Below are 14,632 nucleotides of genomic sequence, written 5' to 3' on the forward strand. Positions count from 1 at the left end.
CCATATGAAATATGTTTTTAAAAGGGTAGATTTTTTTAGAGAAATATTGACGTTACAATTAAACTCCGCCTTTCAGTCTGATGGAATCAAAAACTCATCACAGTTGAGATTGGGACGGGTGGATGGGGCATAATTTTTGTTTTTTTTTTTTTTTAATATGTAGAGTTTTCTTTCAACAACAGGATAGTTAATTGAACATATTGTCAGTTTCTTTTTGGAAAAAGAAGACTTATGTGTTAGGTTTAGTTATTTTATATAATTAATATTACTATCTAGTAATTTCGAGGATTACATATTTGATGAAATTACCAACAGCAGACGACAGACTGGCGGAAACGGGAGATCGACGTTCTGTGAGGCAGAAATGTCAGCAGTGTCATAAACTTGCTTTCTGTGAATTATATAGACTGGTTTTCTCTAAAACCAACAAAATAATAACACGATTAAATATAAATAGGGGCAAAACTTAAAGACTTTGGCATTTATTTATAAATCAACATCAGTATATTGGTGTTCTTTAATTAACTGGCACTTTTTTTGTATTTTGAATGGCTTTAAAAAAATAGCCTGAATAGATAATATTTAATAACTTCTTCACCAAATATTGACGTATTCTTGTATTAATTGTATCATTAATTTCATTATTTGACGTTGACGTTTACATCTAGGGTCTGGGAGAATATAATTATGCCAACAGACAAATTTTAGTGCACCACATTTGGAGCACCGCTGATTATACAGTTGTCAGAAACTTGACATTACAAGAAACATAAAAAATGTCCACAGATTTATTTACCTGAAAAAAAAAATACATCAACACCAACTGACTGAGTGTAAATAATTTTTCATTTACACTCAGTCAGTTGGTGTTGATGTATTTTTTTTTTTTTAATAAATAAAATCGCCATAATAAATTGTGTATTCTATTTGTTAAACAGTCTCACTCACTCATTACAAATGGTGGAAATTATGTCATAATTCAAAGATACAAACATCATCCCACTAACCCACTCATGACTAGTACATACATCTGAAGTCAGACTTGTCTAAATGTGGATGTAAAAACGTCACAGCTGTGACTCACAACCTGTTGTAAAAAAAACTGTACCCACATATATCAAAAGCACCGTTTTTGAAAGCAATTAAGCGAATTACTTATTCCTATCTTGAAATTTGTAATTAAAATAACTTTGTATGTAGGTCAATTTTTTATCGCTCAAACAACAATAACAGCAATTCTTCAAACAATAACTACATGTTAATGTTCTTGATAAGGTGCAGTGTGTGCGGTACTCTTAAGGTTAGGCGTGATAGAACCTTAAACAATCACAAGTAAAAATTGAACCCAACTACTCAAATAACTTTTACCCAAAATCATCGCAAGTGGACTTTGAAGTTGGTAATACCGCCTTATAAGGTCAGGATTTAATGTGATTACCTTCTTTGCTTTCGTTTTATGTACTTTCCTTATAAAGTGCACCAGAGATTGACATAAATGTTACGCCGAGCGAGTAAACATATATAATTTAAAAAAAATAAATTCTTGAAGGGAAAAATACAGAATGTGATTGCTTATTTAGCAATAGTAAAAAGCTGAGCAATTAGTTAATCTATGATGAAAAAATATGACTAATTGCTTCTCGATTATGGAATATCGAATTCGCACTGTTTGTAACTAGCAACTACCATTTATGCAGAATCAGGTCAATGAGATCTAAATTCTTAAGTGAATTCTGCTGGTAAACCGAACAACTGTGAACCAATATCGCAGTTCCAATTAAATCATTAAATTCACAAAATTATGTGATTGTCTGTAATAGACAATAATGAATTAAAGACTCTAGCATATCTAATTATTTCATTCCGAAAATACTGCAATATAACTGAAATCTGCAGGAACTCTTGCGTTTGTTATAATAATAAATAAATATGTGCTTCGGTGGTTATTTTTTATTTCCTTGATTTTTTCTCTAAAATTCTAGTAAACAAGATGTTCACGCTTGACTTCTTACGTCGTCCATCTGTTCTACAAAATTCCATTCTTTAAAATATTCTTTACTCTATTATATTTTTCTGTGTGTCTTCAACTTTTGATACTAGCGTTGCTGTCACTGTTGATAAGTTCATGTGGATTTAAATTCTGCAATCAAAACATTTTTGTCAAGGCCTCACAACTCAGCAAATGATGTATGTATACTTTGAAATATTTCACCGTTTTTACTTTCAATTCTAAAGTAGCATCTTCGTCACAAACCATCAACGTGTTTGGATGAAGCTGAAATGCGGATATAGTCCACATGTGATTGACCCCTTCCTCAATGGCCTTGTACAAAGCAAATGCTTTATGGGATCCAGTAATCAAAATCATCACCTGTAAAGGAATTAAGTGCTATTATATGAACAATTTGGTTTGTAAAACAGATTCACTAGGTAATTAATAAGTGTTCAGAGGTGTAACAACTGACTGTATCTGATAAACCCGTGGGAACTTCCCTTCAGACCCTTCAGTTTTTTAGGTTGACGGCTGGAAATAAAGTTTTGTTCACGACTGGATGAAGATAATAAAATACTCCTTATAGCTTCATACATTTTTAAATAGGAAACTTGATGGTGTAAGATTTACGACAAGGTACAAGCGTAAGTTTGAAATACGTTTGACGTTCGGCGTGAATTATGAAACAAAGAAGTTTGGAGAAAAAGTCGCTGAGACTTGGCGTGTACCTCTGCTGAACGTTTTCAGTAAAATTATAAACATTTTTAAAAAATAAAAAGCCGCTGATTTTATTTTGATCATGTAAAAACTGTTTTAAATGCAGGAAAACTTCTAAAATTCATGTTTTAATTCAGCATTAATTTTCAAGCATAAAATTTGACGAAAATTTGCCATTGATAAAAAATTGGTGGCTGACGTGTTACGGAAAATTCCACGAAACACAATTGGTAAATTAAACTGCACAATGGATAACTTATACAGCTCAATAAAATGCACTTTAGTAGGTGATAAAACACCACCTTGATGTTTTGTCGTTATAAAATAGTATTATGTGATGGTTTTGTTCTTTAGATGTTTTGAAATTTTTATGCATCACACTCTGTACGTTTATTTTTAATCTGGTTTTCCTAATTGTTGCTTTTACAAAAAATGGTGATTTAACGATTTAAGCAGATTGTACGTACGGAATACGGGGTATATTTACACAGGAAAAGGGAAACTCAGAAATAATGATTTAACTTTTTCAAGAATGAAATATGGAGTTTAACGTTTTAAAGGTTATGTGATTATATGCGTAAATATTTGAGTGTGTTTTGTTTATCGAAAATGTTCACGCTACAACGTTAATTCCAAGTTTATTGCATTAACATTTTTCTCCAGTAATAGAAAAGAGAAAATTTTTTTAAATACAATGAAGCTTCGGCAGTTGTTCAAAAAATGTCTATTAGCAGTTTGACCATTATAAAAGTATCTATCGGTAGTCTATTCCCCTATTGGACTGAACAGGCAAAAGTTCAAAATTGTTCATTTTCACTTCACACCAGGCATTTTCTTAAAAAAAGTGCGTTGTTACAACTTGTGGTTGGGGCTAGTTGTAACAGCCATCAGACAGGTAGTAACAATAAAAATAAAGCTGATGTTGATACATATTTAGACTTTATTTTTCAAAAATCAACACAACACTTCATTACATACAATTTTTTTTCAGTAAAACTGAAATAAACTTTCAGAAAAAGAGTCAACATTAAAGATTTGAGTTTTGTCTTCCTTTTTCTTAATATACTCATATCTGAAAAGCGATATAAGGTATAGGTCAAAGTTTTGGCTCTCTTTTCGTATGCTAGGGACGAGATTTGTAGAAGTGAATTTGGGATAAGTTGTAACATGTTACAACTTGCCCCAAACATATTGTTACAACATGCCCCGTAGCACAATTTCCTACATTTAATTACATTTCGAAAAAATTAGGTGGTTTAGCGTCAAAATGTGTAAGGAATATCAAAGCTGAGTAATTTTTGAACTACATACAAAACTAAAAAGTTTTAAATTAATTAATAACTGATACGAAAAACCAAATTTTACTAAAGCAATATTTTACATTACTTGGCCAAAACGAAACACGTGCACGCATCCACTCACTGCGCTGGCTGAAGGAACAGTGGTTGTGATGACATGATGTCTTATGGTGCAAGAATTAAGTTCAGTAAAAAACCTGACGTTAAAGAGTTTAAATTCCGGGTAAAAATTTAGTGTTACAACTTACCCCTGTTACAACAAGCCCCTAGTTCCCCTACATGCAATGTTGTTACCCTGTCCATCTCCCGCCTCCATTCCTTTGTAAATTTCTTATCTAGTGACTGTTAAAAACTATTTCGTACTATGTTCAGTTATTTAAGTTTTTTTGAGTTTGAGCACAAAGTATCACATATGTCAAATATCAAAAATTAACTATGCATTCCAAAATTATTTGTAATAAATTTTCTTTTGTCTTATCAGTGTTTCATTTTTTCTGTTAGACTTCTTATTCATTATAGGCTCTTTTCCGTCTTCAAAGCATAATTCGCTTAGAAGCAGAATTTGTTTCCTTTCTTTCGTTTTCAAATTCCTGTCACCTTCTATCCTTATGTCTGTGTTTCTTTAGTCTGTTTTATAGTCATGTTTATTCCTTATTAATCAATTTTGTCACTCATTAACTCCATCATCTCTCCATAGCTCTGTATCTTGTCTATAAATATATCTAATTATTTAATAATATTTCATCTTTTTTGTTATCATATAGATACTCTGAAGCAGTAACCTCATTTTTTTGATACTCACTTATCTTGTGTGTGTGTTTTTTTTTTTTCAAAGATTTGTCTAATCTTTTTTCAAACAAATTTTAATAACACATTCAAATTTATAAATTTTGTATTTGTTAACATAATAACTACTTTCTTAAAAAATGTTATAATTGTTGTTTCCGGTATTTTAAAAAAATATTATAAAATATGTAGTACTTTTGAATTTCGCTGTATTGCCAATGTACTTTAGCTCCACTATTCAGTTTTGTCAAAAGGCAGATTTAAGATTTTCTAAAAATTTATGGAGCATTGAATAAATAGCTTCATCTAACCACAAATACTTTCTCAAAATTGTAAAAAACACACCTAGTTATTTTTTATTTTTAACATTTTGGAAAGAAATTTTCAAAATTAATTAAAGTCTACAGAGGAATCAGTTTTTCAGTTTTTATTTGTAGAATAAACTCTATATAAAACCAACGTCTGCAAACAAAACTGAGAAGCTGAAGAATGAATTTAATCTAAGAATTCAGTTTTTTGTCAACTCATACAGCCGTGTGTGATCAGATTTTTTTCAGTTAAGTATTTAGATGGTATGTATTGATTATGAAAACAATTCTTTGATGCAGTCTAATACAATTTAAAATTACTTTGAAGACGTTATATTTTTACAGATTTAAATTCCTTATTCAAAAAGCAGAAAAATGATATCGGACACAAAAATGTTTTGATCAAATGTGTTCTGTATATTTAGCGTTGGAGGTAAGAATTCTGCCCAAATGTTTTATTTACCTGGCTATAAACGTATAAAAAATTGAAGAATTTTTAACTTTCAAAGTATCGATTTCGGATAGCCTGTATTTTATAACATTTGCAAGCTTATCTTTAAGTGAACTTTCTTTCTTTTAGTACTAATAAATAAATCGAGTATCGAAAGAATGCCTAATTAATTAATTATATGAAGACAAGTTCGAACATGATATTAAATAAAATGTGTCCTATTTGAAAAATATGAGAAAAGTAACAATTCGAACAGCTCTGGTGAAGCTCTGTGAATTTTGTTGTTTTTTTTTTTTTTGATAAAAATGCTAATCTTTTCAAACCACCGTATCAAAAAAATCCTTGCTGACCGGACCTGATTTGACCTGACATACTTTTGTTTCTTTCTTCATGAAGATTCTAAATAAATATGTATGTATACAGGATTATTCAAAAATGACACTCTATCCCAACGGCACATTATTGAGTTCACGTCAATACTTACTTACAAAAACAAAATATCGATTTAGATCGATAGATTAAAAAATATCTGTCTAATTTTTAAGTTTTTTGTAATATAAAATTAAGAAAACCGTAGTTAGAGACATGATACTTCCAAAGTTATTTTGAATAACGAAAGTCCGATTGATTTTATGTACCCAACACTAACTAGTGAATTAAAATAAGGTCAAATATCTAAAAAAAAATTAAACTGTGGAGGTCTATATTATTGTGTACATTTGAGTCCAAAAATTGTTTAAATTATTGTTTAAATTATTTTTTCTTTGTTTAACATACAGTCCTTGACGTGTCATAGAGTTATAAGTGTCTCATTTGTGAGTCACCCTGTATAAGGCGATCCATTAACAAAATTTTGATATGTAACTTCAAAATATTCAATAGTTCTAAATTATAATTATAAATCATCCGCCAACAGACCAATGGAAAACCCTACAATATGAGCACAAACTGCGGAATCAAGCTATTACAATAATAATCAGAGATGCAGTTTTCGAAAATTTTTGAAAAGATCAAACGACTTTTCGTGATACCGATATTTTGAAAACAAATTACTAGTTTTATGGCTATTGTCTTTTCAATAGTACTTTAGCTTTCCAGTACTCCACTAGTCAAAAGAAACACCGTTGTCAAGAGACAGGTTTAAGGTTTTCTAAAAATTTGTGGAGATTGTAATTCATTCACATAACCTGAAACACTTTCTCAAAATTAAAAAAAAATCTGATTACGTGTAAAATATTATTATCAATTCTCCTAAATAACCCGCAATGATTAATAAAAATTACAGAATTATTATACATAACGTAAACCAAATCAATTTTGAGTCACTGCAGAAGCTTCACTTCAGAATCGAAACTGTTTGACAACAGTTCAAGCTTGGAAAACTCTGGTTATTTCAAACTTTTTGGAAACAAATCTTCTAAATTAATTCAAGTGTACACATTAATGATTTTTTTTCAGTTTTATTTCAGTTCATATAGCCGTCGTGATCTGAATTTTTTTCAAATATTTATATGGTACGATATTCCTATGGGTTGAGCTACCTATCAGGCGCGTCCCCAGGTTGCGGATAGGGAGAGTGTCCCCTCAAGGGGACCGTACCTGCATTGTCTGGATAAGGGAGATCTAAGGAGGGAGGAAATGCCCCCGCGGAATTAAACACTCTTGAGGGTGGTGGAAGTCCGATCTAGATTTTCCCATCTCCAGATATGTGGGTTAGGGGTGGGTTAGGGCTGAGGTTCGTCTTGCCTGGACATGCCTTGGTGGTGGCCGGCTTAGACGGACGCGAAGGCGGTCCAGTAAAGGCGGACTGGAAATAAACGGACCCTCCCGGGAATAAATCCCTGGCGTGGGATCGTCAAAACAGCCCCGCGGACAAGCTCCCGCGTGTTTGTGCTATGCGCGGAGACCCGTTAGGTGGGATAAAACGAATCCTGAAAGTTGGACAACACGCCTTTTTGGCCTGGATTTCCACCAAAACGGGAGGTCGAGATTAACCCATCTCAGATCAATCGGGTGCGTCGTCGGGTCAAACCGCCAACAGGGTGGGTCCTTGGGAGAAGTGTAGTGTGTAGTCTGAGCACAAGTAGTCTCAGTTGTTGCACGATTTGCGTCTCTGAGAGCTATATCAATTCTTCTGCTAGCTCTGGGGTCGAAGTTCGATGTCCCCTTATTGGATTCTGTAATGGGTGAGGAAGTGCCTTCGGGTGCACCTCAAACTGGAAACCAGCCACTGTGGGGTTGCAACCTCCTAAGTGGAAGCGAATCTGCGGGGCTGAAGTAAAAGGCGGAGGAAGGCTCCCTTACAAGCGGAGTGCCAAATACCGACCCATCTTCCTCCGGGATAAACCCCAAGGGCAAAGGACCCAAAACAACCTAACGGAAAAAAGACCTCAGGGTCAAAAAACAGAGTGCGGTCCTCAACCTCCACACCTTCGGTAGCACAAACATCTCTAAAGAACATAGCTACAGGGAGGTAGCTGCAAGTCATCTCCGTATATAGCTGTGATTGATGTTCAGCATCCACTTGGCAAGCTGACTGCTGACCAGGCGGAGTTGGTACAAAATGGCCTGCGCTCTCTAACACCCTTGTGGGAAGGCGCACAACTAACGTGGTCCCCTTGGCTGAGCTACCAAGGCTGGTGAGGGCGACCCTGTGGATACCGGGACCACCGGTTGATGCAGAGGTCGTCCTTCACCGCCTGCAGGGTCAAAACCAATGGGGCCGCGTCAAAAAATGGCTTGTCTTCCATCACGAGGTCAAACCCGAGACTGCCTCTCTGGACAACCTCTTTGTGTTTGGTTTTGGGATGGATGCGGCCAAAATAATCAGGGGAGAGAGGGCAGGATCAACTACATGCTGCCCTCCTTCAACCTGAAACGTAAGGAGAACGAGGCGTCGACTCAGGATGGGCATCCCTATGGAAGAGGCAGAAATCCCAGGAAATGAAGCCTTGTGTCTCCTAAGATAGGAATGTCGTCGCCTAGCTAAGATGCAAAACACCATAGCAGTAATCCAAGAACCATGGATCGTAAAATCCAGGATCACGGGGGCGGGTAATTTAAGTGGCACTGTTGTTTCAGGTACCACAATAGAATCTCTAAGGACATGTATTTACATTTCCAGGAAATTAAAGTCATCCTCAGATTGGATTTGCATCTAGGATGTACCTTATGAAATTTTTTTAACGGATCCGACGAATTGTGTTTTATTATTATAAACTATTAGATTTTTTCAATTAATTGCCCAATCGAATTTTCGAAAACTTTATACATATTACAAAAATTATGGTATGAAAACTGTTCTTGTAAATCTTCATGAGAACTTGTTCATGCATAAATCTCACATTATCTTATGACACTTACATTAACAGAAAAACTGCCTTACCAGCTGCGAAAACGACCTACAAATAATATTACCAACAAACCTCTCTCGCATCCATGACAGTTCCAACACCAACGGTGAGTGCTTCTCTAGGGACCTGGGAAATATCATTATCGAAAAACCGAGCATTGGCCTCCCGAGTGTCATCGGTGAGAGTCTTCACGCGAGTGCGGGAAACCAAGGATGATCCTGGCTCATTGAACGCGATGTGACCATCTGCTCCGATTCCTGCATTTATACAAGCACAATAATATTAAATCAACACACTTGTTCGAGTCGTGAATAAAGTTTACGCATAATGATGCTATTCCGTTACGACCATTTATTTGATAATGGATGGTAATGTGATAATTCCAGGGTAAACTCCCATTTGGTCTCATTAACTTCATCAAAACAGGTTAAATACAATCCCGGATCTAATTTACGTCAGTAAAAATAAGGCATCAGAGTCACTGCCACCCGCATTTTAATCAGGCTCTTTGTCTCTGTATAATTGGCTAAATTTCAACTTCTACTCGTTTCCGTCGCTGTTATAAATTCAGGATGGATGAGAGATAATGTTATTATTTAATAATCTTTTGCTGTTACGTTCGAACGATCATATTAACGAAGTCAGGAATGCAGAGTATGATTTCATGTGAAATCCATTTAAATTTATTCAGCTAGGTACTTTGAATGCACCTGATCAAACGATGATTATTTTACCAATAAACGATAAAACACGTTTTAAATAGGGCGTGTTTACAAAATATGGAATTACGTTGACACAAAATTGGCGATGAAATTTGTACAAAACGCTAGAACAGATTAAAGTATTTTTTGTGCTACCAAAATTTGCGTGAATACTCGTTGTTTTATAGTAGTATAATGTCATGCATTAATGATTTAATTATAGTGAAATTAATTGCCTTGTTTTATTTAATCATTAAAAGTACATTATTTCGTTCGAGATATGACTCAAACAAATAAAATGTGTTGAATAACAAAGTGATTACGTCGTGATGTTCTAGAAACTTTCAAAGTTTTTGACACGTATCTAACTTGTGTCAGATATTATTAATTGCTCCACTTAATTAAGTACATTGTGATTATGATCTTCTAGTACTTAAAATATCTGAATACTTCTGAAATAGCATTATGCTCTAGAAGGACTGTATTTTTTCTGTATTCACGTATGCAAAACCATCCATAAGAAAATATAAAGATAACACTTAGCACCTTAGGAATCTTTTAAAATTATTTTTTAAATTATATTAGTGTATTACCTAATTATTTAAAACTTTAAGAACATCGAAATAAGTTTAATTTATATTTATAGAGACTTCAATTTAGTATCAATTATCGGTAGAGAATTCCAAAGTATACTCCTAAAAGAAAAATTGTGTGATGCTAAATACGAAAAAGTGACCAGATTTTTTTTGAGTAACACAAACATTTTAGCCTTAAATTAAATTGGTAGTATTTGTTTTGCAGACTAAAAGATTATTTTAGGGTTCAAAATTTCACGTAAGATTAATAAGATTATTTACAGAATTATAACAATACATCATTTTTAAGGTTTTTCCAGCTGTAACACTGTAAACCAGAACTATTTTGTTGTATGACACTATGAGATAATAGGAAACAAGATAATGAATCATTTTATTTGTAAGGTGTGATATAATGACGTCGAATTTAGACAAAAAATTATCACAGTCACGTTAAAAATACCGATTTCATAAATACTATAGTGCAACGGAAATTTATTTAGATAAAAGCCACTTATATTAGACAATCCACACTTCTTTCTTTTTGACAGTTATTGACAAGGCAATTTACATTTGAGACAACGTATATAATAATCAGTGATTGATTTCAGTTGGGTGTTGTTTTTTTTTTATTCTTTGAAATTATGTATACCTTCAAAAATAGATTTTATATATAAGTGTATCTTATCATAATTAATCTCAAAATTTCAGCAGCATATTCTCTGAACAGAAATATTCAAATTAATAACTTTTAAATGGTTAGTGTTCCCTTGCTATAGTTGTAGATTTTAAAACAAACGGCTACAAACAACACATTTTGGTAGGCAAAGAAAAAACCAAATTCATTATTAATGATAATGATCTTCAACAAAAATGTAACATTGCAATTTTGTTACGATCTCCATTAGAAGTAGTGTTTCCAAACAGAAAATTATTTTTTTTAATAAAAAAATTACTGTATTTTTATTTCTTGTATTAAATTATTCTTTATGACTGATGGAAGAACAACAATGCGTCATTTTGCTTTCTTATTTTTTGCAAATAATTTGGATTAAAAAACTGCACGGTCTTGACAAAGAAATACTTCATACAATTATTATTTCTGTTAAAAATATTTAATTACTTTAATTTCTTATGAGGAATTTACAATTACTTATTTAATACTATGTTCCGTAATCGGCACTGCTGTTGGAAAATAATAATAATTATTATATTAACCGTAATTTACTATCTTGCTGTTAAACCAGAACTTGTTTTATTTTATGAAACAAGAATTAGTCTACTTCCCTCGCTCCAAATCCATGTCAGGGTTTTTTCTCACACAGATTATTTCGACGAGAAAACTTTATAAAAAAGGAACATCGCGTTATATTGAGTGTATTAAGCCAGATTTTCTTAATAAAATTCTCAAAAGACGCCATCAAGGTTTTGGTGAAAATAAATATATCAATTTTGATATCTTGTATATGATACATACTTTTAAAATATATCTAACAATCAGTCCAGTAGTTTCGGAAATTATATTTGTCTGTGCCAATAGACAAACAAACAGACAGAAATGGAAGGCCTACTTTTTCATATTCTAAGGACTACGACATGACCACCAAATGTAAAAATGTTTGTATGAAATAAGAATTCAAAATAATTTTTCTTGTAGAATTTTTACGTTTTTTATTATTATTATTATGTATTGGCAGTAGAATATGTATTACTACCAATAGATTATAAGTCAATTCAAAAAACTCATTTCAGTCGGTGAGTTCTCCCAACATCATTACTTGTTACTGAAAACGTTGTACGTATACAGGGTGTTTTTGAAATTCATTAACAAAAAAAAATTGGAGCTGTCTAGTGAGCCAAGAGGTCTGAAAAATTACGTTCTAATAATTATAAACTTAACCCAGTGGCGCTCAAGAATTTTTGAGTAAAATTTCAATGATTTTATCTCAAAAACGAGAAGACTTTTATTCCAACTTTTTTTATTTTTACGATATACTCAATATCAAGAGCCTTCAAATTTTTTTTGTACATGAATTTCAGAAACAGCCTGTATGTTTATGAAAATTTTTGAATGTTTTTTGCTCAGACAATTCGCTGTTAATTTTTTTTTGTTTATCAACTTTCTAATACTGCAAGCTTTATGTTCTGTATCAGATAATAAATTTAAAAACCGACATAAATTTAAAGTGGAAAAAAACGCCAGTACCATAAATCGTTACACCCTTCAAAATCGTGCACCAGTTTGAAGGCTGCATTGCACTTTCGACTAAATTACTTCAGAATTATTAGTAATTACAATAATTAATTAAATCTAATTGTGTACATATTTAAAAAATGTGGCATCAAAACAAACTAGGTCACAATTAAGTCTGGATTTGTTTCCAGGCAGTTTCAATTTATTTGTTGAAGTCGCCGTTCCCCCATCGAGGACAGATAAGTCATGGGACGTCGGGCGTAAAATAGATACCGCGAAGCAATGGGTTCGCAGGATCTGGGACTCGGTCAACCAAAATACCATCTCACCCGTTCGTTAAATCTGCACTGTACACAATCAAATACAGTCACGCAGCATTTGATTTCGGTGATCCGTATTTTATCGTGTAACTGGCGAATGCGACCAGACGTAAAAAATAAGATCGATAAAATTCGTCTATAATTCATTTATTTTAGTTGTTCTAAAAAAAAAAAAAATGAAAATTGAACAGTAAAAAACGACGAAAACACTGGGATAGGTCAAACACAGAGTGCGACTGCATTTTAAACCGGATATGCTTAGAAAAATTTTGAGATGACGTCAATAAATTTTTGGGGGGGATTATGACAAACTTTGATTAGCGTTTTACTATCTCTATTCAGTTCAGTAAACCATAAAAAACCGACACATAGAAATGGTCATATTCTAGACAAAATCGGGAAGTAGAAATAATGCAAAGTACAGAAGTTTAAATGGTCTTGAGATGTTTTCTCCATTTGATATATGCCAATAAATTACATCATTAACACTTTATCCAGATCACAAAATAATTGTCAGTGTCACCGAAAATTGTATTAATTTGAGTTTCGTTTTTCGCTGACTTAAACTCAGTTACAACAGCTGAACAATTTTGATTAATAAACCTACGTTCATTGTTTACCTCCTATAAACAAATCAAATCCTCCGATCTGCTTAATCTTTTTCTCATAATCTGAACATTCCGACTTCAAATCCGAAACGGTTCCATCCAGAATATGCACATTCTTCGGATCAATATCAATGTGCTTGAAGAAGTTATCATACATGAAATAGTGATAACTTTGGCTGTGAGTTTTGGGCAAATTTACGTATTCATCCATATTAAATGTAACAACATATTGAAACGACACTTTTCCTTTTTTGTGTAGTTCAATCAACTTCCGGTACATTCCAAGAGGGGTACCACCTGTAAACAAACAATTAGAATCTTACTACCTACAACAAAAGGAAGTCATCGCCCAACGGTACCATTAAAACAATAACAAGAATAAAGTGCCTAGTAAATTAAGGCGTTTGTTTATATCGAACTAAGGACAACAGACTATGATAAACGAACCGGAAAAAAAATCAGGAAAAAAGTACCGTGGTTTAACTTGATAACACATAATGATAACGCCAAAGTCAAGTTCATCACCTCGAAGGACGAGACCTGTCGTCATTCGTCTCACCAAACACCTACACAACCTTCTGGTTGTGGGTGGTGTAGTAATTCAATAGCGAGGTAAGGTAATTGACATCACAACCCAGGTATGTTCGACGACTATCGTTTTTATGGCCATATCTTACCTGTGGGAAGGCCAAGGACAAAATACCTGTCCCGACTTGGCTTAGATTCGTTAATCCTTTTAGCAACGTATTTAGCAGACCACGAAGCAACTTCGTCCGGAGAATCTAGTATCAACAGTTTCATTTTTTTGACTAATAACGAAACATTTCTACTATCGAATTTCGTTAAATTGATGACAATGACCGGATTAATACAAAATTGACAGTAACAGCGGTTACATTTGTCATCTGCAAACGCCAATGTTACAGCAAGTCATCGCAAAAAGTATTGATGATTTTATTCATTTTAACACTCGACGTCAACGTTTCCTTTAAAATGTGCATCACTTTCTATAAATAAACGTTACGTTGCGATACGACCCTGCATGATGATGTTATCAGCTGTACGTCATAAAGATATTGTTTCTGTGTTATTAAACCAGAACGGGTTATCAGCATGGAATGATAAACTCCACCACAAACGGGCATTCGTTGCATACAATTTTCGGAATGAGAGATATACAAGTTCGAATTCACACATCGTGTGGAATTATTATTGTAGGTTTAAAGTGGATTAACATTTATTGCACAATAAATATTTCACATTCCTCGGTTTTGGTTTCCGAATTTTTTTGAAACCTGAAATCGTTCAACAATGCGTTTAGAGAAAGA

General features: G+C 33.3%; 1 protein-coding gene across 2 annotated transcripts; it reads right to left on the reverse strand.

Moving 5' to 3' along the window:
• Positions 1–1,945: 1,945 nt before the first annotated feature.
• LOC135134973 (glucosamine-6-phosphate isomerase-like) lies at positions 1,946–14,201 on the reverse strand. Of its 2 annotated transcripts, none has more exons than XM_064063898.1 (5): positions 13,982–14,201; positions 13,317–13,601; positions 8,979–9,163; positions 2,198–2,371; positions 1,946–2,140 (listed from the first exon to the last, which is right to left on the reverse strand). In XM_064063898.1, the coding sequence occupies exons 1-5, from the start codon at positions 14,103–14,105 to the stop codon at positions 2,084–2,086; spliced, it is 825 nt and encodes a 274-aa protein (XP_063919968.1). In that variant the 5' UTR covers positions 14,106–14,201; the 3' UTR covers positions 1,946–2,083. The 2 variants fall into 2 exon arrangements, with proteins under 2 accessions (XP_063919968.1, XP_063919969.1); XM_064063899.1 differs by lacking the exon at positions 13,982–14,201 and adding an exon at positions 13,830–13,898.
• Between the last annotated feature and the right edge of the window lie 431 nt (positions 14,202–14,632).

The sequence above is a fragment of the Zophobas morio genome, unplaced genomic scaffold, assembly GCF_036711695.1.
Source record: "Zophobas morio isolate AGI-343-1 ecotype UQ-CSIRO unplaced genomic scaffold, CSIRO_AGI_Zmor_V1 ptg000024l, whole genome shotgun sequence".
NCBI lineage: Eukaryota > Metazoa > Arthropoda > Insecta > Coleoptera > Tenebrionidae > Zophobas > Zophobas morio.

Coding starts and splice junctions, on each gene's coding strand:
- LOC135134973 (XM_064063898.1), bottom strand. CDS start 14,105: ATGAAACTGTTGATACTAGATTCTCCGGACGAAGTTGCTTCGTGGTCT. Junction 9,164..13,316: donor ATTTGATTTGTTTATAGGAG/GTAAACAATGAA, acceptor GTATAAATGCAG/GAATCGGAGCAGATGGTCAC. Junction 2,141..2,197: donor AAACGGTGAAATATTTCAAA/GTATACATACAT, acceptor TTTTGATTGCAG/AATTTAAATCCACATGAACT.